The 27,356-nt window shown below is 40.2% G+C and overlaps 3 protein-coding genes across 5 annotated transcripts; 1 reads left to right on the top strand and 2 right to left on the bottom strand.

Annotated features, from left to right (window-relative positions):
- Nucleotides 1–3,500: 3,500 nt before the first annotated feature.
- Nucleotides 3,501–7,840, bottom strand: LOC117304718. 3 transcript variants are annotated; one of them, XM_033789318.1, is made up of 7 exons: nt 7,760–7,840; nt 6,177–6,431; nt 5,726–5,816; nt 5,148–5,278; nt 4,694–4,798; nt 4,111–4,254; nt 3,501–3,587 (listed from the first exon to the last, which is right to left on the bottom strand). In XM_033789318.1, the coding sequence occupies exons 2-7, from the start codon at nt 6,351–6,353 to the stop codon at nt 3,510–3,512; spliced, it is 726 nt and encodes a 241-aa protein (XP_033645209.1). In that variant the 5' UTR covers nt 6,354–6,431; nt 7,760–7,840; the 3' UTR covers nt 3,501–3,509. The 3 variants fall into 3 exon arrangements, with proteins under 3 accessions (XP_033645209.1, XP_033645207.1, XP_033645208.1); XM_033789316.1 differs by lacking the exon at nt 7,760–7,840 and adding an exon at nt 7,251–7,417; XM_033789317.1 differs by lacking the exon at nt 7,760–7,840 and adding an exon at nt 7,284–7,417.
- A 1,987-nt stretch (nt 7,841–9,827) lies between these two features.
- LOC117304378 (carbohydrate sulfotransferase 9-like) lies at nt 9,828–25,539 on the bottom strand. Its single transcript, XM_033788794.1, has 4 exons — nt 25,523–25,539; nt 23,712–23,888; nt 22,657–22,715; nt 9,828–11,747 (listed from the first exon to the last, which is right to left on the bottom strand). Exons 2-4 carry the CDS (start codon nt 23,860–23,862, stop codon nt 10,269–10,271), a joined length of 1,689 nt encoding a protein of 562 aa, XP_033644685.1. The 5' UTR covers nt 23,863–23,888; nt 25,523–25,539; the 3' UTR covers nt 9,828–10,268.
- Nucleotides 12,460–21,577, top strand: LOC117304377 (protein dispatched homolog 1-like). Its single transcript, XM_033788793.1, has 4 exons — nt 12,460–12,853; nt 16,705–16,828; nt 17,381–17,549; nt 18,007–21,577. Exons 1-4 carry the CDS (start codon nt 12,726–12,728, stop codon nt 21,150–21,152), a joined length of 3,567 nt encoding a protein of 1,188 aa, XP_033644684.1. The 5' UTR covers nt 12,460–12,725; the 3' UTR covers nt 21,153–21,577.
- Nucleotides 25,540–27,356: the final 1,817 nt, after the last annotated feature.

Genomic DNA, 27,356 nt, shown 5'->3' with positions numbered 1-27,356 from the left:
CATTCAAGTCCACCGCAGATTCTGAAGTGAAGTTAATATAGACGTCAGATTGAAATAAACGCATCCCTCAAATCCTGTAAAAAAATTGTGAGATTCCAAGTACAAAATGAATTCACATTAGGGTGGGGACGGGTACACCATGCGCCATATCATTCAAGTCCACCGCAGATTCTGAAGTGAAGTTAATATAGACGTCAGATTGAAATAAACGCATCCCTCAAATCCTGTAAAAAAAATTGTGAGATTCCAAGTACAAAATGAATTCACATTGGGGTGGGGACGGGTACACCATGCCTCATATCAAAACTCCATATGGAAAATATAGTATGGGGATTACATTAGATTTTCACTTACCACAAGTCTCCATCAGCTTTTTGTGTTCCTGTCCATTATTCCATTGATATACACACAGCATGTCCAAAAAATCTTCAAACTTGTTCATCAGATAGTGTCGCTGCAAAGAGAAGTCTCCTCTACATACAAGTTGAAGTGTTCATGTACTTATTTGGATCAGAAAAAATGCATTGTTAGAATCATTTCAGTTCTAAAATAAATTGTAAAAAAAAACGATGGAAATTTGTATCAGGGATAAGGAATATTAATTTTGGTTTGACCCATATACACCGATGTGTGTTAGCACTCTATATTCAGGACTTTCCGAGTTCTGTGAACAAAATCACTTGTCACTAGGGTGAGATTCGAACCCACGACCTTTGCATTAATAGGGATAAGGAATTTAAGTTTTGGTTGTACCCATATAGACCAATGTGTGTTAGCACTGTATACTCGGTAGTTTCCTGAGTTCTGTGAACAAAAAAATCACAGGCATAGTTACTAAGTACTCGGGTGGGATTCGAATCCACTGTCTTTGCAATTCTAGAGCAGTGTCTTACCAACTAGCCAATCCAGGTCCCTCTTGTTTGTATTAAGGCCGGTTTATAGTCGGTCGCGCGACGGAAATCTTGCGCGCAATCCTAAGACTGAGGCCTAAAAAACGTGTCTTTTTATGATCGCGCATCTAGATTTCTGACGCCCGACCATCGCGCGACCATCGCGCGACCGACTATAACTCGGCCTTAATAAGAGTCTACTGTTGATCAATCTCAAGAGAACAACATACTGGTTGTGAAACTGAAATTAATTCTATAAACAAAATAGTGAACAATGCAATGAAAACATACTTCAAATTACCTTAAGAATAAGGTTTACAAAAATAGTTTATTCAAAAAGAAAAACCTACTAGCAGGCATTTAATAATTTACAACTTCAAAGAGTATTTTATCAAAAACATATCTACACTTATGATCAAACGTGTAATAAGTAACTTTGGATTTATAAACTCACACAAATAAAATTGTTATAACTTGTTCTCGATGAGCTTAATCTAGCTCAACTGAGACGAATAGTACCATGGAATTTATGAGAAAAAAATTAGTTTTTTTTTTTACGCAGAAGAAATTTTTTGTTCAAAGGCCGCATCTGTTTTGATAGTAGTTTGGAAGACAACTTTCAAGAAAATAACTACCTTTTTTAACATTTTAACAGAAAGGTGTGAAAGTAGAACACAATGATCCACACAAATATGCCTTGAAATTGCACGGTTTCCTTTTACTTTACGAACTAACACAGTCGGCCATTTTCTGCAGTCGAAAATTGGGCTCCACAAAATATGGGGCCGTGTTAATTCACAACGTAAAAGGAAAGAAGTGCAATTTCAAACCATATTTGTATTGATCACTGTATTCTGCTTTGAAAACACCTTTCTAACCACAATCCATTTCAATAAAAACAGTTTCAAACGCTTTTCATAGACCAACTCGCCTGATCCAAGGCAACGTGTCACTTTAAGGGGGAGCTATTGATTTCTTACACAATACAGAGCACGGCTCCGAACAATGCGCGTAATTTTGGGTGTCAACTCTCTTTTGTGCATATTTGTATACGATTTTGAGACCCAAAATGACACTCGGGATAGGCACATGTGAGTACGCTGTGCATACTATTGCAAGGGATCTATATCACCACACAGTGTGGGTTTGACTCCATGGGAAGTAGTGTGGGAGACGGCCTACATAGGGCTAGATAGTTCAGTTATTAGAGTGGCGGTTAGTTATCGGGAGTTCATTGGTTCAAATCCTCCTCTCTTCAATACTTATCAAACCCCAAATTATTTTAAACTCTACCGTATGGAGAGACAGTGCCGTTCACGGTGTGCATTATCATCATCAAAAATAGAAACAATATTTTCCAAAATATAATACTGGAAGACACATTTAAAATATACATTTGCTGTTTCAATAAACTACAGTACATCACAAAAAAACAAAACAAAATCTTAACTCATTCAGCACCCAGGTTTGTTGTTGTGTGTTTTGACCCTACATTTTTATTTTTTTTTCAATCACATATTAAGACAGTCAGATTTGAAGAGTACCTGGTGTAAATGACTCAGTACTGCTTTATGTCTAATTGCATAAAAAAACAAATTACATGTATTGCGATTCCGTGAATTATGATATTGTATATCATACATGTACAACATCTTGGTTTGAACTTTTTGCATGGTGTAGCAACTAGGGCCTGGCTCCCTGTGTTAACAATACCCTACAAGTGTGCTAATTACAACTCATATCAAGGGTACAGACTATATCCCTTCAAGCCTCAGTTCGGAAACAACGGGAACTTTCACAAAACACAAAATCTGCTACGGCCCCGTCTGCCTGTTTAAAGTGCACATTTTCAAAATATCTTTCAAAACCACACCTGTGGTTTAAAAATGGGTCAATACAGGAAAGGGTTGTTGGGCTAAAACATGTACAAAATAAAACTCACTACAGACCATGCCAGTCTTGCACATAATTCATAAAGGAGTGCAGCACTGATGGATTTCTTAAAGGCACAGGACACTATTGGTAATTACTCAAAACAATTGTTAGCATAAAGTTTTACTTGGTAACGGGCAATGGAGAGCTGTTGATAGTATAACACATTGTGAGAAACGGCTCCCTCTGATAGTTTTTGAGAAAGAGGTAATTTCTCACTCAAATATTAAAAGACTTCAGGCCTTTTAAAAGCCTTAAGGCTTAAAAGCCTTTCTAGTCATCTGATAGAACCACAAGGGTGTTTTTCTTTCATTATTCTCTTGCAACTTTGATGACCAATTGAGTCAAAATTTTCACAGGCTTGTTGTGTTATGCATTGGTGGGATACACCAAGTGAGAAGACTGGTCTTTGACAATTACCAAAGTTATCCACTGCCTTTAAGAAGCAAAGAAAAGAAGTAGTACTGAACAAAATGAAGTGGGTTTTCATCCCAAGAAATACCTAAGTTTGCCCATCTAGAAGTTAAGGTTCTTGCAACACTACACATTCTAAGCTCCCTACAAGCGCAGAGTTTACCTGTGATAAGGTAACGCCAGCACCGTCTGCTGTAAATACCTGTGGAAGAGCAGAGAGGAATGACCTTGGAGGAATGACCTTTGAGGAATGACCTTTGACCCGGAGGTTGTTCAAGGTTGAAGACTTGGATCTTGGCAGACAGCGTCAAAGAGGACACCCAGCAGCTGGCAGATCTGTCTAGCCTGAGCCTAAAAGAGAAAATGCAACATCAATAATAAGCCTTGGCGACTAGTGCGACTAGTGTCGTAGTCGCGGCTATAGATTGCTTAGTTGAGTAGCGACTACCGTTTTCAAACTGCTCGGTTAATAGTGCCGCCACGACTACTTCAAAAACAGTCACGACTTCCTGCTTGGTGAACAAATATTATCGCTCACAAATATTCACGACAATTGACACGATCCTTCAATCCTTTCAGCATACACTTTACTATTTGTTTATAGTTTTTTCTTATGCACTTTACTATTGCACCTGCGTCAACCATTATGCCACAATGCATCTTGGGAATTACGCAAGACCAGTGTCGAAGTTGCAACTGTTTGAAGCGCAACCAGTCCAGTACTAAATTTCACTAGTCACCCAGGCCTTAATCATAATGCAAACAATGGCAGGGGATTCTGTCTCCCAGGAACAGTATTTATGAACTGTAAACAGTCGGGAAAGAAACCTACAACTCTTTCATGTTGAAGTGTTATATATTGTGATTCTCTTACCTGGTCTTCACAATGGAACAGTAAACAGTCGTAGACATCATCGCCTTCCTTGCATATCTTTAAAGCTAGTAGTTGACTTCCTGTCGAGTCTTCGAAATGAACGAGGCGAACGACCTCGATCATGCCGTATCGCCATCTTACAATCTGAGAAAAAATTACAATCAAAATCTTAATTCAAAATTGTTAGTATATTAATTTTAAGGTCATTTTGTAAACCACGTCAGAAAAGTTTCAAACGGTCAATCAAAACTAAGTGAAACCCAGGGCCCAATTTCCTAAAACTGTTGAACAAAATGTACTGCTTTTTTAACAAATTTATTTTCTAAGCATAAAATGGGAAGGGGCACCAGTCGCAACAATGAATACTTTATGGAATGTAGTTTGGTAATCTGTTTTTGCTAAGCAAGATTTTCCTGTGCTTAGCAGGTTTTTGAGTTTACAGGCTTTATGGAATTAGGCCCTGGATGAGTCAAATCTACAGTCTACTGATCGAAAATACCAGAGCTTGAGTCCAGTGCGCTAGATCCCTAAGCCGTGACAGGCAATCAAAGTGCACATGATCTTTAATGTACCTGCAGCTTACCTTTGGTGCTTGGGCATATGACTCAATGACCTTGACGCCATGTTTAGAGAGATTCAGGTAAACAAAGTCCCTTTGTGTTTCTGCATGCTTGAACTGGTTCTCCATCTACGGATAGGACAATGACAGTGACAATGACAATGACAAATTGTTCACCTTAGGGCAATAGGGCAACAGAGGCAATAGCCTGAACATCTGACGCCACACTTCGAGGCTTGTGTATAACGCCAGAGATCCGCCTTGAGCCCATGTCCCTAATGGCCTTTGTCATGGTTCTGGAGATTCGCAGTTAAATCCAACATACATGTAATCGGTTCACATAAACCAATACCAGTCTAGAGGATACGGACAGGAGACCAGTCTACAAATACATGGCCTCCGTGACCCCTGTGTAATTAAAACCCTTAGGGGGTGGGGAGGTTAATATGGAGTGGGGGGGGGGGAGGGGTGTCCATACCTGAGCTTGATCAAGTGCATTAATCAGATCCACCTCATCTTCCTGGAAATGTTGCAGTCCCTGTGCATTGTAAATCATTCCAACGTATCGCACAGAGAAGTCCACACTCAGATCCACTGACACCAACTGACCTGTGGTTGCAAGGTATTAGCATATCATTAACATATTATTAGCATAAATGTGATTAACAAGACAGCTTTGCTGTCATGTTTGTAAACAACTACTTTCTGCAAGATGCTGTACCTGGCGTGGCTGAGCGGATAAGAACACCGAACTCAAGCTCTGGTGTTTCTGTTCAGCACAGTGTGGGTTTGTGTTCCTTTAACACTTTAAGACACTTTAACTATAATTGCTTCTCCCCACTTAGGGTAAACTGGGTACATTTGAGGGCAGAGATGGTTCTTGTGATTGATTAAGCTTAGTAGATAGCGCATATTTGTTGCACAGGCTGTATACTCCCCAGGGAGCTGAGATGGTTTATGGAATGAATCAAATGGCCCAGTGACCAGGGGTAATAATGTTGGAAGCGTGTGTAAAGCGAGATAAAAAAACCTAACTACTATTATACAATTAGTTACCTGGTAATCCAGAGGTAGGGTCAGTGATGTGTTGACTGCTCATCACCAAGTGGTTATCTGGAAGACTCTGATGAACCATGTTGGCACTTTCCTACAAACACAAAAATTAAGACGTCAAATTACACAAAGCATTTACAAACAGTAACCTGTAGCCACGGTGGTTGGTGCCGGGCGGGCATGCCCACAACTCACAATTTTTGACTAGCACTCTGAATAAAACCACATTGTGCTGCCCAGAACAGATTTCCCCTAGAATTAATCAAAATATTGTCCACTGTGCACTGATATGAGACACAGCTAATGATAAGGAGTATCAAATGTCACAAAGAAGAACACGGTCAAAAGGCCTGAAGCTTGAACTTTGGCAATATTCACCCCGTATTCAAACATCAATGATTTGTGTTGGGGTCAATCCCAAATGTGCCTTGAGGAGAAACTTCGCTAAGCATACCTGAGTATGATTACTAGCTGCTTGTTGTAGACCTCGATGTGACGTCTGCACTGCGGATTCCCGACTGCCTTGACGATGCGGCAGATGACCTGTATGGACACTGGCGGCTGCTTGTAATGCAGCTGCAATGGCTACTTCTTCAGGGTCCGAGCGCTGTTTCTTCTTCTTGCGGAACATAAAGGGTGAAAGTGGCTGAAGGGCCTCATACGAGCAGGCTGATCACTTGCACTTGATCTGTATTAGAAGTGTTTCTTCCTGGGGAAATGTGCAACAATAAAAAGGCATTAAATCAATATCAATAACAGATAGTCCTACTACGCACACAGACAGCATGAAATGACAAAGAGTAAAGACTAAACAAAATACACAGATTTCGGAAAGACAATTGCTAAGCAAAGTGCGAATGTCACAATACAACATCGATGGCAATAGTTAGAATCTACATGCTTTTTCCCCTATCTGAGGCCCTCGCTTGCCCACCAATTCAACTAAATAATATCTATTTTGAGAAAGTTTGTAGTATCCTGCCAGCACTTTTTCTTTCGTTATCAAATCTAAAATATTTACCTATAAAAATGAGACATTCCTTTTTTGTAAAAATGGTTGAAAAAGTGATTGCAGGATACAGAAAGTTTTCCACCGGCAAACAATGGAATGGCAGCTATAATGTTCAATGTAAATGAATAAAACGGCAATGCTCCTCTGAGCGGCACTATCACTAAGTTCAGTGTTAAAAGTAAAACTAAAGTAAACACTAAAACAGCACACTAAAACAGCACACTAAAAAGTGTCGATTAATATTTCCCATTCCCTATTTTCCCCTGGATAAACTGTCAACAGTCAGACCGGTGCAGTAGTGAGTGACAATGAGCATGTACTGAGTGCTACCATGGAGGTAGAAGGAACTGCTGAAGCGAAGCCCAAACAACCAACATAACGGTAACCAACAATCAAGACTCAACTCAACAGTAAAACAATACTCAAATAAAAAAGAAAGAAAGAGTGAGTTCCTCCTCCTGCAAGACACGAAAACCTGACAGTGACATTTTCATCTATTTGAATCATTACTCCTACCTCTGACTCTGCTAATCAACGACAATGGCTTACATGTAATACACAGTCTATGAAATTTCACATCTTTTAATTTCTGCAATCTACTTCAAGTTTAAAACTTTCACATTCGTTTGCAGCTTCTTGCATGTCTTGCGTACTTCCGTGTTGAACGGTAACGCCGAATGAACTTCACTAAAATATTGAGGGCGCTTTCCCTTTTTGGAGCTGGTTTTGACTGTCGCCCTCTGTCGTTACAATAAATAATAAGTGAGTATAAGGCCGTGTCCGAAACGGCGACTTCGGCTACAGCTACGGCTAGATCGCGCGCGTCTGCCTATTCTTCAACCCTGGTAGACGCGCTGATCTAGACGTAGCTGTAGCCGAAGTCGTCGTTTCGGACACGGCCTAATAATAAAGTTTTCACTCAAGTCCGTATTAATTTTGATATCGTCAGTCGAATTGTAACGACGTAAGATACAAAGTTCAGTATAATAATACGAGTGTTAATTCTGTAAGTTATTTACTTTTACTTTTTGTCTGTTTTAAATTAAGTTCAAATCTAGAACTTTGCTTCATCACCGGACTTGAGAGGGTGTCGATCTCGTTTTTTTCATTCGCCTAATTTTTTAAGCAAATGCCATGCTGTGGGATGAGATTCAGTCCCCGTCTGAGATTCTGTGTACAAACGTCTTCTGACAGCGCCCTCTTCTGAATGCTCCTCCTCCAGCCCATCAAATCTCATAAAGAGGACAGAATGATCTCCGGCGGACGAAATTCCCGGGGACACCAGATCCCAATTCGAACAAAAAATAACGACTGTTCACACAGAGTTTACCAATGTTGTTCATTCCCCAACCTCGCTCCTTGGTCGATCCCGGAGGCGGCACAATCCACAGCAAACCATGAAGTCCTCCTCACATTGTTACAATATCATTGTTTTGGTGAGTCAATAATAATTGTTCACAGGGGGCGGGGGCGCGAGGCCGGGGGATACAGTTCTGATTTATAGGGTCAATACAGGTTAACTAGAGTCTAGTACAACACAGCTTTGGAATTGACAGTAACCGAATTGAAACTTGATTTGAGTTTATAGTTTGTGATCTGCTGACACAGTAGCTTCCCGTGAGCCATTGTGCTATAACTTGGTTAGTTTCTATCGAACGGGACAAGACCAAACTGTCTTCAACAGCCACAGTCTTGGGTAAACGTGGATTTCATTAAGGTCTAAAACCATTTGGGTTCAGCACTGTAAACAAAGCTTAGGTGTCTTGGCAAACAACAAACGCGTATAGCAAGTTTTTTGGTGTGGGTGGTAAGGATTTTAGTTACAGCTGTAATTCTCTTTTATAATTTTGACCAACTTTGCAAGAGGGCGAGTGTGTGTTGTTTGCGACCCCGATGTTTCAGTAGGAATTTGTTCAAAGCGGCCTTGTGTATCCGCAATATTTATGGAACTTATAGCAATTTCTGGACAGTTGTACGTCCTCGTCGTGGACTGGGGTAATTTTCGGAGTGGTTTGAAAAAAATAAAAAAATAACTACGGTTGTCAACTTGCGAGAGTGGCAAACGATACATGGGCCAATCATAACCGTTTACAAAAAAAAACCATTAGTACACCATTTTTAGGGTAAACAATACAGGTGAAACTTTGATATTTTTTTCTGCCTAAAGAAGCCTGGTAGTACCGAAGCTAATAAGGACACACACTGCAGCTGCTGGTGGTCATGATTGAAGGTGTTGGCGAGGTGCGGGTAGTCCTTGGGGTAGTCCTTGGCCTTTAGCTTTAAAAAATGACGAGCTTGTATTTATAACAGTGGCTAGGTCAGCCCTGATAAAACCAAGTTATTATTCTCTCACATACAAGTACAACGGTTTTAAAAGCTACATTCTAAGTGAATGTTTAATAAAATGGAAGCGGGTAGCACCAAGATTAGCGAATTTTAACTTACTATTTTACTAATGAAATCGATCATCTAGTTTGAGATTTTATTACATAATTTGAAAAGAATTAAAGATAACAAATATTTAATCTGATGCCATATCCCATCCCTTTCCCTGCAAATAATAAACATCAAATAAATAATAGCCGATTATAAAAGTAAAATATCAAAATAATAATCAATAAATGTTAAAAATCAAACCAATAAACACAACAATAAACATCATTCACCAAAACAGGCCTACAACAAATTAAAAGGGGCTTTCAGTCTTCCTCCCCTAAAAACCGGATCCTGCCCTTGAACAAAACGTCTGGGTCCAAGGGCTGCGTTTTGACACAATGGTAATTGGGTCAAAGCGAGCCAACCCCCCTACCAGGCACCCTACTAGGGCACGTTGCCAGGTCCCACGACCTAGCTCGAGACCTCTACAATGTGTGAAACAATGACAGGTACGCAGAGAAACAAAAAGAGCAACACAAACCGCTGCAAACTGCTAGCTAACCAAAAATGTCCCGTGATATTATTATAATAAGGCATCACTTTTTGACCCGAACAGACGTTCTGCTACTGATTTTGAGAATTCGATTAGGTCGAAAATTGTGAGGACATTACCGCTCGTGTAGGCCCTAGGCTTATGTACCACATAAATATCCACCCTAGTCATTTTGACCTAGGTCTTTTAACCTTCTTCAAGAAGGATTCACATTTATAATATAGATGCATCACTGACTTAAGAAGACAGTCAGAGCCCACTGATCGAAACGTCGAGGAAAAACTGGCTCTTTTCAGAGCCACTTACTTTGCACCCCAAACTAGGAATCAGATTAACATTTCCAAAATAACGGTTATTTTTTACCGTATCATTAATATTGCAGCAAATAAATGTTAATGGCAGTGTGTGCTTCTGGTGATGTTCACTTGTACCCATACCTGTGTGTTAGAGTTCGCGGTTCGACATGGTGGGATGTTCAAATAGAAGACTTCTAGGGACAGCAGACTTAACAGGTCCATTGTTCTTGGAAATGTGCGCATGTTCAGAACGACGTACTCGATGGAAATTGGAAAGTCTGCTGCCACCTAGCGTTCATAAGTATTCACTTAAAGCGGCACTGGTTGATCGGAATACCCAAATAACTCGGCATCAATTTCATATCTCTTATTAAGAGCAGTGATCTCTGTCTTATTCAATAACGATAAATATTTATTCGTTACGGAATCGCCGGAGCTATTGGTAGGGTTCGTTGCCTTCGGAAACCTCACGGTGTTTTCGAGTCCCGTTGCCTTCAAAATGAGTTCCGAGTCCCGGGTCAGCTTATCGAACTCCCCAATGAAGTCGTACCTCACCAAGCAGGGATGGCACATTTTATACACCTCGTTCCAGTGTTCCGTCGGTCCGTAGTTACCGAAAATGTTCTGGGAGTCAGAGACGTACCGTGCAAACTGTGGAAAGTCAACCTTGGGCAGGATCTTGTCGGATTTGTTATAGTTACCGGATTTACCCTGGATGCCCGGCATGACGTTCCGTTGTAAGGCACGGTTGTCCGGATTGTCCTTCTCAAATTTGTCCCTGAAACATGAAACCACCCTCTCGACCGGATCCCTTGTGATCATGAAAGTGGTGTAGTTTCTTAATCGCTGTTTTACTTCGTCTAGAGTGAACTTTGATAGGTTTGGAATTGGTGTGTAGTGTGCACCCATGTGGGAAACATCCTCGACTCTTTTAATTTTCTCAAGTAACACCAGAAGAATCCGCTTCCAGCTTGTACATCCGATTTTCGGAACGTAGCAGTAAATGATTTTGTGCGAGTCCACTACTAGGAGATGGTTGAGTGTTTTGAGTACCGCTTCAGTTAGGTCATATTTGAGGTTGGCTGACCTGGAATCACTCCGGAGGGACTTACATGTATCTTGGACGTGTTTCTTTTTCAACTCTTGCTCTTGCGTCCACTTTTCATACAGAGACGAATTTAATTGCATGTAACCCTCATTGTTTACGATATTGGTGCTTTTGTTCTGCTTTTTTGTCGAGGAGTTCATTGTTGAGTTTTTGTCTTGTGAGGCTACTGGTAGAGAGGTACTGTTAGGTCTAGTTCGGGTAGCACCTTGGTCGTGCTTAGGTCTAGTTGGGTTAGCACCTTGGTCGTGCTTAGGTCTAGTTGGGTTAGCACCTTGGTCGTGCTTAGGTCTAGTTGGGTTAGCACCTTGGTCGTGCTTAGGTCTAGTTGTGGTAGCACCTTGGTCGTGCTTAGGTCTAGTTGTGGTTGCACTTTCTTGCTTAGGTAAAGTTGTGGTGGCACCTTGGATGTGTTCCGGCAGAGGTCTACTCCTAGAGGTATCATCTTCACCCTGTCTAGATCCAGTTGGAGAGGTTCTATCTCTCTCCAGTTTTGGTCTAGTATCAGACTCAGCTGGTGAGGTTTTTGCATTCTCGTACCTCTTCTCGTTAGATACAGTCCCTCGGTTGTACCTCAATTCGTTTAGCGATGCCTGTTTGTTAGTATACCTCATATCGTCTGCTTTGAGGTCATTGTGGTGACGCAGTGTCAAAGACTGGTCCCGGCCACTGGTTACATCAACCTGCAAAATAAAAAATAATAACAATCATGAATAAATAAACTACAATTTTATTAAAAAAAATATTTACAAAATCAGATTCAGTCAGTATCAAACGTAGACGTGTTTACCATGAAATTGCCAAAATACCCTAGACCAGCACCAGTCATAATTGAAAATCCTAAGCAAACAGACAAATAATCGGTCCCGTTAACAGTTGGCTTACGGGTTGCTGAACTCAAAGCCAACAAATGACTATTCTATTTCTGTCTAGCTTCTGTGAAGCGCTTTGTGCTAGAGGGGCTATTATTATTGTTATGAAAATGTCAAGCTGTTTACAACTATATAAATGAGCGTACTTCGATGACGGAAAACTGCTCATTACTTTTTGTAGCATGCTCATTCGATATGAAAGCGAGGCAATTAATTTAGGATTATGCCCCTTGAAAAAAACCATCAGCCCGGCTTAGTATTTGTTAGGTTACAAAGATGTCCTTTCTTTATAATACAACATGTATGTTCTCGTCAAATAATAGGTTACAAAAGACCCTCGACGAACAAAATAATGTCCAGTCATTTCCTTCTACTTTCACTTATTCCACGTCTGCTTGCACAACCGTTCCACCTGGGTGCGTCTCACGTGTACTGGAACTGTATGACACAGGTGTACACATAAAGTGCGTGTACGACTGCAGTACGGCGGTACGCACTGGTACTTGTCTAACGTCTAGAGTTTGCTCTATGCATGGAGCAATAACTAACACCAACATTACGGAAATAAGTCTGGTATTGAATAACTGTATATCCTGCTCAGAAATAATGTAGTCTTCATTTTGAAACAACAGGGGTTCGGTGGCATCATTAATATCATGACTTATGATATTGATGTGCATGTTCACACACGTTATACCCTGATAGTCGGTGTACTTTTGCGTGCAGTGTTAGTTTTCTTCCTCCATGATTCAAGAGACAGTGTCTTTAACAAAATAAGATATTGATAACATGACGAGTGTACGTAGAGCTTCCGGGAACAGTGATCGTTTGCGGGATTCGCACGGAGATCCACGCCGTGTGAAACGTCAAAGTGACGGCATGGATGAACGGCCACGACCTGGTGGTGTTTGCTTTATGTAAGTATTTGCGATGATCAATAGTTTGTTAACGATTTAGTGGGTCAACCGTGTATTAGATAGTGCGGTTCAGTAATGTTTACCCAAGGAGGAAGGAAAATACATGTTTTACCATAAATCGATATGAATCATTGGTGACTAATATCGCTTTGTTGATTCAAGTGTGGGCGCATCCATGTGTGATTTAATTGAATTGCAAGCGTTTTGTTGTTGCTACAAATACTGGACACACTTCCGGATCCTGCCACCATTATTTTATTCGTTATGAATTTAAATTGTATCTAACTCAATCAAATGAGATATTCCTTTTCGTAAGAATGAGTGAAAAGGTGCTGGCAGGATACGGAACGTTTTCCCAAATACTATATTTAAAATTCAAGCATATTATGATTTTCCCTCTACACCTTGTAACTTGAGCTTGAAAATATGCACACAATTATTTGATCATAACTTGGTATAAAGATGGGCATAGGCAAACTTTCCTAGAAGTATGTTTGCCTTTAACGCTCTAGGTGTGTATGAACATGTGTATGAACATTATCTTTGAAAACAGTGAAAACGTTGATTTATTTTCTTCGCTATGTTCTTCTGACGCTGATGACCGATTGAGCTAAAACTTCAACAGGTGTTTATTTCATGTATAACTTAGAGCCACACAAAGTGTGGCCACTGACCTTTGACCATTAACAACACTAGCTGTGCGATAACAACTATCCGTTAACCACACTCTGAAAAGCGCCACTGTCAGTAACGCTTCTCAGATTCAAAATTTGGGGGACGGGGTAGAACAAAAAGATATCTTTTTCCATAACAACACTACTTCGAAGTGAACAATTTCTCAAAGATATACTACCTCACACTGCTATACTTCTTCTTTTATTCATGTTCTTACCAAGTAAATTTGTATCACCATAAATTGTTTGAGCAAATTCATTTTCTATCCCGCTATGAGGTAGTTTTGAGGGGAATCCCGCAAGAATACCCAAACAGGCGCCCCTTACAACGTGTCAGTCAACACACACAAATACAAAAAACAGCAAGAAGTCGCAGCAACCAGCGCCATATTATTCAGGGGTCTAAGATAAATAGGGAAGCCGACAAAAATAGCTTTGCTGATTGACGTAACTGGTATTTCCATGTGAAAAAGAAAAGATATGAAAGCTTGCATAAAAAGTCGAATATAAAATGCAAAAACCGAGTTCAAATTGACACCATGGGCAAGTTCGATCAGCAATCGTCATAGTCAATGTTCCATGATTACCTTTGCATGAAATACATCCTGGGTACCAGGCAAAATCGCCCAATGGTCAACAAAAGTCAACTATAGTCCCTTGATCGAACTTGCTCCTGGTGTTGTTACATTAAGATACCGAAGACAAAAGCAAAATATTAACAAAGAGGGTGTGCAAAAAACACAAAAATAATGAATTTGTTTCTGGCAGAAATTCTATTTCAACACCTTATGTTTTGTATCTTTTCTGTATATATATGTATCTGCATCCATGGTGTGAATTTAAACACCCCAGGCTATGCATCGTACCTCATTTCCATAAACCAGATTGTCAACATGGTTGTTATAATTTGTAGGCCCTCGCTGTGAAGTGGACGCACTAACTTAATTCCACGGAGATTTACGGCAAAACCGTTGAAATATAGCACCTGCTCTGTTTAGACCATGGGAAATTATTCCCATTGTGTTGCCAAACACTTCGCAGATCTGGGTCCGAGTTTTCTCAGACAGAAGTTTTTTCTTTGGGTGGTTGTATTGATTGTCAGTCATCTCGCCCCCGGCAAAGTCGCCCCCTACAAAGTCGCCCCCTGCGAAGTCGCCCCCAGCAAGCTCGCTCCTCCATGTACAAGCTCGCCCCTACAAAGTCGCCCGCCCCCCCCCCCCCCCTCCCGCCAGTGTCGCAGAAGGCAACTTTGTTGGGGGCGATGTTGTTGTTAAGGACGAGTTTTTGTATATAGACTTTGTAATGAGTGGGCTGTCTAAAGGCAAACCTTTGAAAATCCGGTGCAAATAAGTCCAGGCTGGAAGAATTATCCCCCATAGGAATACACAAACTGAGAAACGTCACTGACAGTAACGCTTCTCAGTTTCAAATTCTTTACAATTATTTTTGCATAACCACATTAATTACTGGTTTGTGGTAACTCATGTCAGGTAGAGTTTGTTCTTAGAGAACTGTCTTTCTTTATTCTACTACCGCGGAGTAGATTTATCGGATGTTCGGGAGACTTCTCAGTTGTGAAAAGAACTGTCCTGCTGGTTAACTATTACCTGGGCGGAAGGTTGGATGGGACTACTACTTCAATAGCTTTCAGGGTCGTAAATAACTGCACGTCCGCGGAGTCAGTTCTTGAATTGGTCTCAACGTTTGGACTAGCTTGCTCTAGTCTTCGTCAGGTTTACGAAGTGAAATTACTTACGAAGTGAAATGTTTCTCAAAATGCTTTATACTATCGAAATCTCCTGTACTAGGCTTTTAAACAAAGTTAATTTGTTTGCCGTTCATTTTTAGTGTGCTTACCAATGGTATAGACCTTTTTCACGCTGTCACCATCTTGGTCATATTCCCTGTTTCTATCACAGTAATGAATGCTAACATTCTTTGCGCAAACATGGCACCAGACTAATATTTCGTCCAGCCTCAGTTTGGTTATAATGAGTTGGATTGGAGTAAAGTCAAGATGGCCACACCGTGATAAAGGTCTATACCTTCCCTTTAAGTTGTTTTCGAACATTACCAATCCTACATTTAGCTCGTGGGTGGTACCCGGATGCAAGAACATTCCACTACCCTGGATGAAACATTGTATGGGACTAAGATATTGTCAACTACCGTCACGACCTCAAACCTTTTATCCAATCTGTCACAGTTAAAATAATACCTTTGGATATTAAAGCTCAAATGTATTTTTATTATGTAGTTTTACCCATAAACACCAATGTGTATAGGGGTAAAATCAAAATTAATAATACAAAATTAATATTCTTTCTTTATCTATTCAATAATAAAGAAAACAACAACTTTTAGGCGAAAAAAAATAATATTCAAGACCCAGAATTTCAAATCGATCACACCAAGGAAATTCACATCAAATTACGCGTATTAATAAACAAAATACCTTGTAAATTGATACTCAACATTCATTTTGGTGTTATCCATAATACACCGATGTGTGGCATTGTAAACTCAGTTCTTTCCCAAGTTCTGTGAGCAAAATCACAGGCGTATATATTACTCGGATGGGATTCGAACCCACGACCTTTGCAAAGTTCTAGAGCAGTGTCAAACCAACTAGACCACCGAGATTGCCCGGTAGCTATAGTATAGAGGCAGTTCGAATCCTCAGTTTTAGCAGCGAGTATTGTAACGATTTGATAATATTCTTTATCCCCGGTGAACATTAAACATCTATTAAATTGATTACCAAAACCAAAACCACAAAACCGTCAATGCAAAACTTGAAACAGTGGCTCCTACTTAAGAAAACCGATTATTTGTTATCAAAAGAAACAGTATTGATCACCTGATTACTTATTTTATTATTTATTTATTGACTAAAGCATTCTCTTAAATTGATTTGTGGGTTTTGCAAACCTATGTTTATGTTCTTCGCAATAATATTGAGTGCGTCTAACCGGAATCAAATTACAAAGTAACGCATTGTCTTCCTCGTAAATCATTTTAATGACCGCCTCCATTAAAACAAAACAAGGTTTTTCTCAATCCGTAGGGAATACAGTTACTTTAAGACTGTAGAACATGATTTATGGTGTAACGTAGAGGGGGTTCTTTTTGATGTAACATGACCAAGACTTTGTTATTGATTTCGATCACGTGCAGGTATTCGAGGATCCTGGCCCGTTTCTGGTACGTGATCTGCCTGCTCGTTTTCCTGACGGTGGGGGCGTACACCGCTTTGTCGTTGACAGCGTACGAGCTTCCGGACTTTTCAAACCCCTCGGAGGTAAATTGTGTTATTGGATTTTTGTCTGTTTGTTTGTTTGTTTGTTTGTTTGTTTGTTTATTGTTATGATTTCTTAACAATGAAACTCGGCAAAGCTCTCAAAAGAGAATATAAACGCACAACTGGCAACGATCAACACATCTTATAAAATTATAATCACATCTATGGTTTTGAAATATTGTAAACCTAAAGTTATACTCTTGAATATACAATAATATAACAACCCGAACATTGGGCCTCTGTGCGTCAACTAATGGGGAGACTTGATAAATTCATGCATTAAAATTTGTCCTATGTGGCTTAGGAATTTGAGGAGTCTTAGAGGTACAATTGTCTAATGAGTTTCAAGGTTCAATTTAGATAAGATTTCCAGGGAAGAAGAAGAAGATGGAGACGAAAACAAAAACCACCCATGACAATAACAAGAGGTGTTCGTGGTCATAATATTGCACGGACACTGACATAAACCATGCTAAGTTCCTCAGGTTATTCACTTGTTGGTTTCTCTTCAATAACACTTTTGATTAATTCTTTATACTATGTTCTCCACAGGGCTTCGAGACGCGTGGTACCATAATAACATCACGTTTTGTAAGTCTCGGAAACCTTGTGGATGATGAAGACCTAGTGATGTCTCGCCCTCTAGCGGTAGACAAGAGCCAAACAAGAGTGAAACGACAGATCGGAGCCGATGCTGGTGTCCAGTTTTGTTATTCCATTGGTAAGTTCACAGTAACCAATATCTCCAACCACATGTTATTTTTGTAGCATTAAAAAAGTGCACGATCTGAAAGTGTCCACTCAAAGAAGCTTAACACAATAATAAAAATTAAACAAATTCTGGGGTCGATAGCACAAAAATAGTCCAAAAGTTATGAGTAGTAACTCGTCACAACTCGACATAGACCTTTTCGCAAATACTGGGGCGCGCGCGTAAAGCTTGGAATTAGGTGCATTGTGGTCCAGCTGGTATCAAAATTTTATCCATATCTATCCCACAATGCACCTCATTCAATAGTCTGCGCTTGCGCATTGGTATTTGCGATAAGGTCTATAAGAAACTTCTTTTCTGCCAATCAATCCATTGCGCCCCTACGTCACTGTTTGAATAGTTTCCAAGGAGACAGTGGAATTATCACAATAATTGCATTTTGTTTGTGCTTCTTTTGTGTGTACAGAATATTGGGGCGAGTTTGTTCCCGTCATTGTGTTTGAGACAGTAGACGGCGGAAACATGCTCACAACGTCGGCAATCAAATCGGTTTGCACTACCGGGGAACGGCTCGTCACGACCCATCCCTCGTTCACGGCGAACTGCCTCTGTGTCGGTACCTACACGGACAGAGCATGCCCTAGCACATGGTCTTTAGGTAACTACATAGCACTGTTCTCTAACAAGTCATCGTGTGCGGATATATCGGACGAGGATGTTGCATCCACTATGGCTTTACTTCAACGATGCGCAAAGTTTGTGCACAACGGAACGCGGTCAGAGCGTGAGTTTGAGTATGCCGTACCCGGTTCGATCCCTGCTGAATGCAGTCAACATAACTTTGCTGTCCACACTGTGCTGTATTATCTTCTACCGGCAGTTTTCACCAAGGGTATACTAGACGGCGTGACACCATTAGAGAGTCAAATCACTGCCGTGTTTTACCCGATATACAGCCACCAGAGAGACACCTTAGAGACCATCTTTACGGAGAACATTATGCCAGTTGCATACGAAGATGGGATCACAACAATCAAGGCTGTGGAGTTCTTCATCAAATTCAGACTGTTTTCCTCGAACCTCTTCGCAGATAGTCTGTACATGGGCATTGGGATAGGCCTCATCTTCCTCTTAATCTGGGTGTACACCGGGTCGTTTTTGGTTACCCTTGCGGCACTTTTCAACATGATATTCTCATTGGTCCTTGGGTATTTTTTCTTCACTGTTGTCTTCAGCAGACCCTTCTTTCCGTTTGGGAACTTCATGACCGTGATCTTGATTATAGGCGTCGGTGCTGACGACACCTTTGTGTTTATGGACTTATGGAAGCAGTCGAGGGCAAAGCTTGGTATCGAGGACCTGCCACTACTTGTCTATGAGACGTTACGTCATGCTTCGGTCACGATGTTCGTTACAAGTGTGACTACAGCAGCTGCACTCTTTGCTACCGTCATCAGTGACATCACAGTGGTCAAATGCTTCGCTGTTTTCGCTGGTACCTCGATCATGATGAACCTGGTCTTGACTCTGACGCTGTTGCCTGCCGTCATCGTTATGCAACATAAAATAGCCGTCTGCTGCTGTGGATCAAAATCGCAGCGTTCAACACCCAACACTGAAACGAAATGCACGAGTTGTCTAAACATTTTGTTCAAACCGATCACAGTAATTTTTGAGCGCGTTATCCCATTCTTAGTGAGTAAACTTAGATATCTATGGATAACCATTTTCACACTGTTGATGATAGGTGGCGCTGTTGTAATATTCTTCCAACCAGGGTTTCAACTTCCTTCCCAAGCTGAATTTCAGTTCTTTGCAAGCTCCCACCCTTTTGAACTGTACGATTTTGTTTACAAAGATCAGTTCTCGTTCAGTGAGGAGAATTTTCCTGATGCCGATGGTACCATCATCTGGGGCGTCCAGGCTGTGGATAACGGGAATCACTGGAAACCTGGCGATTCTGGAACTTTAGCTCTAGACGATAGTTTCCAGTTCTACGAGCCGGAACACCAAACGTGGATGCTGAACTTCTGCGCAGAGCTCCGTAACCAAAGCTTTGTCAATCCGGATGAACCAGTGAGATGCTTCATTGAAAATTTCAAATACTACATGGAATTGAGCTGTACAAACCAAGACGTATCCCCCTGCTGCAACCAAGTTGATTTCCCGTATGACCCCGCTCTCTTTGACGTCTGTCTCAACGCGTTCGCAACCAATGGCCTTTTCCCGGATCTTTACTTCCGGAGAAATAACTCGGAACTCGCAGTTATTGGAGTCACATTCACCACACAATATCCTTATACTTTTCTGTATGAATCAAATGATGAATTCTGGCAGTCCGTAAATCCCTGGATGGAAGAGAAGATCAGCTCAGCCCCGGATCCATTACAGAATGGATGGTTTATTTCCAAACTCAACTACGGACTTTTATTCTACGATCTTCAGCAGAGTCTTGCATCCGGAACACAAATCTCTATGGTCATTACGTTGGCGATAGCATCCGGAATCCTACTCCTGACCATCCAGAATGTCTTGATAACAATTTGCGCTATGGTTACAATAACAAGTGCTGTTTTTGTAACAGTAGCTAGCCTCGTTCTTCTTGGATGGGAGTTGAATATCATCGAAGCGACTATCATCACGTTGGCTGTTGGGTTATCAGTTGATTTCACCATTCACTACGGTGTGGCATTCAAGCTCTCTCCTAGCTCGGATCGTGACCAACGTACTCGCTACTCATTAACAACCATGACGGCTGCTATCACAATAGCCGCTCTATCAACCTTCATTGCAGGGGCTCTGGTGCTGCCCGCTACGGTACTCATCTACTACCAGTTCGGAGTCTTCCTAATGCTCGTAGTCAGTGTCAGCTGGAGTCATGGAACTTTCTTCTTTCAAACTCTTTGCATTACAATTGGTCCGCAAGGGAGTTGTGGCGACGTACCTTGCCTGCCATGCTGTGAATGCTGCAGGCTGGGCGAGAAGCCCAAGAAAGCTATTAAGGTCAAACCGGCCCATAGGTCCGCCGTTACTCAGAGTCATGATAACCCACTTGCAAGACATATTGTCACTGAAGAAAGAGTCCAGACTATCAGTAGGGGTCTTGTCGATGCTGCTCCTCTAGAGGGATCTGTTTTTCTTGTGCAGAACAACAAAACTCAAACCAATGGTCATATCCCTACCGGGCAGTACGGTGTTCCAGAACCTCGCACCAGCCATCGTAACAGGTCCACACCTCAGGGTCACAGGAGAACATCCGGCTCCCTTTGGCCACACGATAACCATGTGACCCGGGAACAATATGACAGATATGGATCTCTTGGTCACAACCAAAGAGCAGTGGACCGCCGGTCAGTAGTGCCTAACGGGTCAGTAGTACCAAATGGGGCGAACCACAGAACAATGGCCCGTGAGTCAGTAGTGCATGGGTCAAACCAAAGAGCACTGGCCCGTGGGTCACCAAACGGGGCAATCCAAAGACACGCCTCGCATGAAAACATCTACGCTGGCGCACCAAACTTTAATCAAGTTTACACACTTAACTCTGTGGTAGACTTTGACCGCTTGCCTCAGTCCTCTCATCAAAGCCTACCAAGACCAAGCGTGCGATAGTGGATACACAACTTAATGATTGGACTTGTATGCAAGTTTATGTTTTAAACCACAGTCGTACCTGAGCTGAAACTCGGATGAGGGTAAATAGTTAACTGCTAAGCCAAAGTTAGCAGGAAATCAGTCTGAACTGCACGTGTGACGTGGTACCTTTACCCTATTGTAGTAAGCGAAATTATTTTTGTGTTGAACTACTCTTTGTGCATAAATGGAATGTACATGTTTGGTAACCACTCTTAAAGTTATCGGCAATACAACATGTTGGTTAAAAGCCTATATAAAGCAGCTTTCGATAAAAGCAATTTGAGAAACATTTTACTCCGAAGTTATGTATCTATGGTTGCATCCCATAAGCTTCCCTGGGTCGACCCCGCGGTGCTCACTCGGGTGAGCCCCTGACAAGAGTTAATCGAACTATCACACTCGCCCTCTCGTGATGACGTCATGCCCCCAAGTGACCCACTCTACAAGCAGGGCACTGGGGGCTGACCCGGGTGAGCCCCTGGATTGACGTCAAAGTTATTGGAACGTACCGGGGGCAGACCGGGGTCGACCCAGGAAAGCTTATCGAACGCACCCTATGTACATATGCACATATCAGCTTTTACATGCGCTCTAACAATTTGAATCTGAGAAGCGTTACTGTCAGTGACGTTACTCAGATTGTGTTATCGAGTCAGGAATTAATCTGTATTGACATAATTCTCTTCGGATTTTTCGGAGATATTCATGGACATAATTATTCTCTCCGGATTGTTCAAAGATATTTTAAAATACATGACCAAACCTGAGGAAATTTGGGCTCAAACCGTTATGCGAGTCGGGAAAAACATAGCGAAATATCTTACACAATTTACAGCTTGTAAAATTCGCCGAACTACTACTAGCTCTTGCGGGTATTCATTTTGTTAGAGGTTTTCTGTATTGTTTTCTCGATTGTGACTTCATTTTAAAGGGAAATATTTCTCAGAAAACAGGATTCAGGGTTAGAATGAACCTCATTATCAGTGAACTTTCACACTTTAGTTGAACAACCTCTTTTGATTTATGAATCCTGGATGATACTTTTAAGGTGTTTTAGCTGTTCCGACATATAAATCGGAACATCTATTGTTTGCGTCAACAATGTAAAAGCTGTTCCGACATTTAGGGCTGACCTGAAAAAACCCGAAGCGATTAATTAAAGTGAACAACACGGAAAAGCTTTGTGTTAAATAAATATTAATCAAATTAAAATGTTATATCTGTTATAAAGCTAATGTGCGTTTGATGAATTACAAATTTAAACTTAATTGTGGCATTGTTATATACTACTCAGACAAAAAATTTATTTATGAAATAAATATTATACTATTGCATGTATTTTATCCTGCAAGTTCAGTTTTCATTCCTAAATTATTGACATTTGTTAAATTAACCCATGGTTGGTTGCAATGTTGACAACGTTCGGCGGCAACTTATGTTTGAAAGCAAGTTACAAATTATTGTTGAATAGTTACAGTACCTGTGGAATCAGCTTAGCCTTCACTCCAGTCGCTTGATCTGTAGGCGATTTCTTTGTATCTGCAAAGGAGAAAATGTGCAGTTGGTTCTCTTAAATGGTCGGAATTCCCCACAAAATCACATTATACCAAAATATTATTTGGGCCAAAATTAGCACACGTATAAATACTAACAAAAGTACACATAGGATGCTAAGGTAACACAAATTCTTGAGACAAAACTTACATTGGTGTTTTTTTAACACCCTACGATGTTAATTTTGATAGTCAGTGCTTTATCTATGAGTGACAACACCCATAGAGTCAGTTTTAATACCCCCAGTTTTGCAGTGAAATATGAACCGGGCCTAAAGGAACGTTACAGAGTTGGTCAGCAACAAAATCGTGAAGATCACAGATTTACATTAAACTTACACGGTCTAATGATGATGACAGTAGAAAACATCCCTTGAAATATTTCTGCCTGAAATGTCATATTTGATGAGAATAAATAATTTAATTTTGCGTTTTGGAGTTTATCACTCAGTGGGCGTTTTACTAATTTTTTTTGCATCAATGTCATGCAAAATATGTAATGTATTCTCGTGACCCAGATGGCCGATCGATCTCAAACCTCGTCAGGTTTGTCAGTTTATGTATATGGTGGATTACATAAAGTGCTTACACGTTGCCTTGGATCGGACGAGTTGGTCTATAAAAAGCATTTGTAACCGTTTGTTATAAAATGTATATGGTTAGAAAGATGTTTTAAAAGTAGAATACAATGATCCACACAATGAAATTGCGTGGTTTTCCTGTTACTTTGCGAACTAACATGGTCGGCCATTTATGGGAGTCAAAAAGTTGACTCCCATAAATGGCTGACCGTGTTAGTCGACGAGGTAAAAAGAAAACCGCGCAATTTCGAGGCATGGTTGTGTGGATCATTGTATTCTACTTTTACAACATCTTTCCACCAATATGCATTTCATAACAAACGGTTACAAATGCTTTTCAAAGACCAACTCGACCGATCCAAGGCAACGTGTTCCTTTAAGGCTGTTTTTTTTTAACGAACCTTTCTCTGACGTCGCACAAACGATTCCACACACATCTGGTTTAGCTGTCCTCCAAAGACTTAGGTAACAAAGTATGAACAGCGCCACATGTAAGCAGGCCAATAAGGATAACCTCTGCTTAGAGCAAAGTTTCCGCAACCTCAAACTCATGTTTACTCCACATGTACAGCTTGACTCTATCTGGGAAAGAGGTTGAGGAGAAAATGTAATTGTTTTAGAGTCAGGATATCAGAATGAAGATCCGGTTTTAGGTTTGTGGAGTTAAGGTAAATTAGAAAAGAAGGGCGGGCCAAATGCCCCTTTCACACAAGGGCAATTTAGCAAGTGTCCCACGCTAAATTATAACATGTTGGAAATTTTTTACACAATTGGCCTCGTGTGAAAGGACAACAATTTTCTTTTAAATCTTTCCAAACACTGCTACATTTTACAACCATGCTAAAATTAAGCAAGGGACCTCAGTTAAATTGCTGTCGTGTGAATAGCACTAATAGTGAAGTATCTTCGAAGTGAAGCTCCCGTTAAAGATCTAGAGTTTATAAAAAAAACCAAAAAACACGGAACAGCTTTTTCTTATATCTAGTACATTTTCTGAAATCGTAAAAAAAAAAAAAACTATATAATGCCAATAATAAACGCCGTACGGGCACAATCCGCCCCAAGGCACTCAATACGAGTTAGGGGGGGGGGGGCGGGGGTTACAAACGATAGAGGGCATTGGAACGGAATTTTTCCCAAAAGCTTTGTTTGCATACGACTCACTAAAATAGTAACAATGGCTTCTTAAATAGCGCTCAAATCCTGTCACAAGAAAGTTAAAAACATTTTCAATAAGTTCAAGGCCATAATACTTTAGTTTCCTATTTCAACTAGTTAACCTAATATAATACGACGACATGAACAAAAACACACAGCAGTAAAACGAAGCAAATATATATATTAAAGGTCTAGGCCTTACCTCGACGTTTCGATCAGTATGCTCTGATCGTTTGTTTGTTTGTTTGTTTGTTTGTTTTTTATTTCCAAATATCACAATAAATAATCATGAAACATACACGAAATAAGAACAACGAGTGATAAGAGGAGGGCACCAGGAAAAAGCCTGGGCTTATACAGAGCCTGGACCCTTTATAATGTAAATTAATAGGTTTTAGTTTATAACAATAACAATATTGATTATTTAAATTAAGGTACGGTGAAAGGTATAGTGCATACAGCAAAAATAACACAAAACAATGATTGTTTGTAATTAAACTGTTTTTAAAAAATTCGTTTGCTATGCAGCCATAAATACACATTGAGAGTTGATAACAAAAAGGAAAATTAACAGAACATTATTTAGGAATTTACAAAAACTTGATAATTTGGAATGGATAATGAGAGTCTTCTGGAGTCAGAGCATTCATAACTACCCTGCCCAATTCATTAGAGATTATAGTCATTACATGGTCGTACCGCGAACCTTCCCATATCGTATTTCCACCATGCAAAGTTTCAAATCCTAAAGGTCTAGGCCTATACTGCGTCTGAAAGTTGTTTTATTTAATTTTTTATTTAAATATAATATATTAGGCAGACTCATACACAACAGTACATGCCTTCCATCTTCTCTCTTAGAACAGCACATACATTTCTCTCCGGTAAGTGCTTTTGCCGTGGTGCCCTTTGCACAGTTCCGATACAAATCCGAAGTGCCCCTTACCACCGGAAAATTTCTGTGCCCCTTCAAGAGCGAAGTTCAAGACCTGAAACTATATAACTTGTCCTAGAATTTTTTTTTGAAATACTAAAATAGCAGAATTATTCCTACCTGAGAATACGCCTCCTGTCAGCCGGATGATTGGAGTAAGAATGAATTATTTTATGTTGGCCTTAGTGAGTGTGGATTCTGGTTGAGCAGATGTTCCGGGTTTGCAGGGTAAAAACAATTATCGATAAAATAGGCATGGTACACTATTGGTAATTACTCAAAACAATTATCATAAAACCTTACTTGGTAACGAGTAATGGGAAGAGGTTGATACTATAAATGAAACAGCTCCCTCTGAAGTGACGTAGTTTCCGAGAAAGAAGTAGTTTTCCACGAATTTGATTTCGAGACCTCAGATTTAGAATTTGAGGTCTCGTAATCAACCATCTGAAAGCACACAGCTTCGTGTGACAAGGGTGTTTTTTGCTTTCATTATTATCTCGCAACTTCGACGACCGATTGAGCTGAATTATTCACAGGTTTGTTATTTTATGCATATGTTGAGATACACCAACTGTGAAGACAAATCTTTGACAATTACCAATAGTGTCCACTGTCTTTAATTCAATTTCACCAGTATTGCCATTTTCTGGTCAAAATATAAGATTATTCAATTTCATTAGGATGCGATACTCTATTTCGCGAAAGCCAGCACCAATGGCTGGACAACCATTCAATGTCATCAAATATGTAGTAGAGATTCAACCTATTAAAGCATTGTCCAAGTGTAGTCTTGAATGCCCTTCTAAAGCCATTGGACCCTTTCGGTACAGAAAAAAAAAAGTTCACAGATTTACAAATAATTTATAGGGTTTACAGAAGGTAATGGTGAAAGACTTCTCTTGAAATATTAGTCCATGAAATGCTTTACTTTTTGAGAAAACGGTAAAACAATATAAATTCTCGTTAACGAGAATTACGGATTTGTTATAAACACATGTCATGACACGGCGAAACGCGCGAAAACAGGAGTGGGTTTTCCCGTTATTTTCTCCCGACTCCGATGTCCGATTGAGCCTAAATTTCCACAGGATTGTTATTTTATATATAAGTTGTGATACACGAAGTGTGGGACTTGGACAATACTGTTTACCGAAAGTGTATAATGGCTTTAACGAAACAGAATTACCAAAACGAAGCCGACCGAACAAAACAAAATCATATGTCCATGAAATTGAATGCATTAAAAGATAAACAGATGGCCTGGTTTGAGCGGAATGGGGGGGATGCGTGAATTTGAATGAGATTTGTGTTTTGAATAAAATGTGGACACGAATAAATGAAGAAATTAACTCAACAATTTCATCCAAAGACCCATAACTCGGTCAGAGATTGGGGGGGGGGGGGGATGAAGCACAGGAGCATTTATATTTTTTTCTTTTTTTTACATTTTATACCCCATCGATCTAGACACACACAAAACGCTCTGCCACATCTGCTTGTGTTGACGTAATCTATATTCGTGCCCATCTGTGTTTAATTAAATCTTGCTTTTTTGCTGTTTGTTGTTATAGTACTTTCAATTGTATCCAGTTACCCTTTAGGGCCAAAAAGATAACAAAGTCAAGTCTCTGAAAAGTACCAATGGGTTCCCTACGTCTAAAAAATAGTAATAACCATTTTTTTTTTTTTTTTTTTTTTTTTTTTTTTTATTAAAGAAATCTAAAGAAATCTTAATCGAAAGCTGAATAAACAAATTTTGAATAAAAATAAGACAACACAAACGGGGACGTCGCTTAAAACAAAACCAACAAAAAAACAAAACAACAACAAATTATAAAAAACAGAAGCAACTGCTGAGCCACAGCATGCGGCAGCAACAGCAGAAGCATCATACGTTTTATGAGCACACTTTCAGCACTAATTCCCCGTTTTATAAATATATATACACGCC

The sequence above is a fragment of the Asterias rubens genome, chromosome 21 (genome assembly GCF_902459465.1).
Source record: "Asterias rubens chromosome 21, eAstRub1.3, whole genome shotgun sequence".
NCBI lineage: Eukaryota > Metazoa > Echinodermata > Asteroidea > Forcipulatida > Asteriidae > Asterias > Asterias rubens.
The sequence above is the reverse complement of the archived record's forward strand: the minus strand, read 5'-3'. Positions and strand labels throughout refer to the sequence as shown.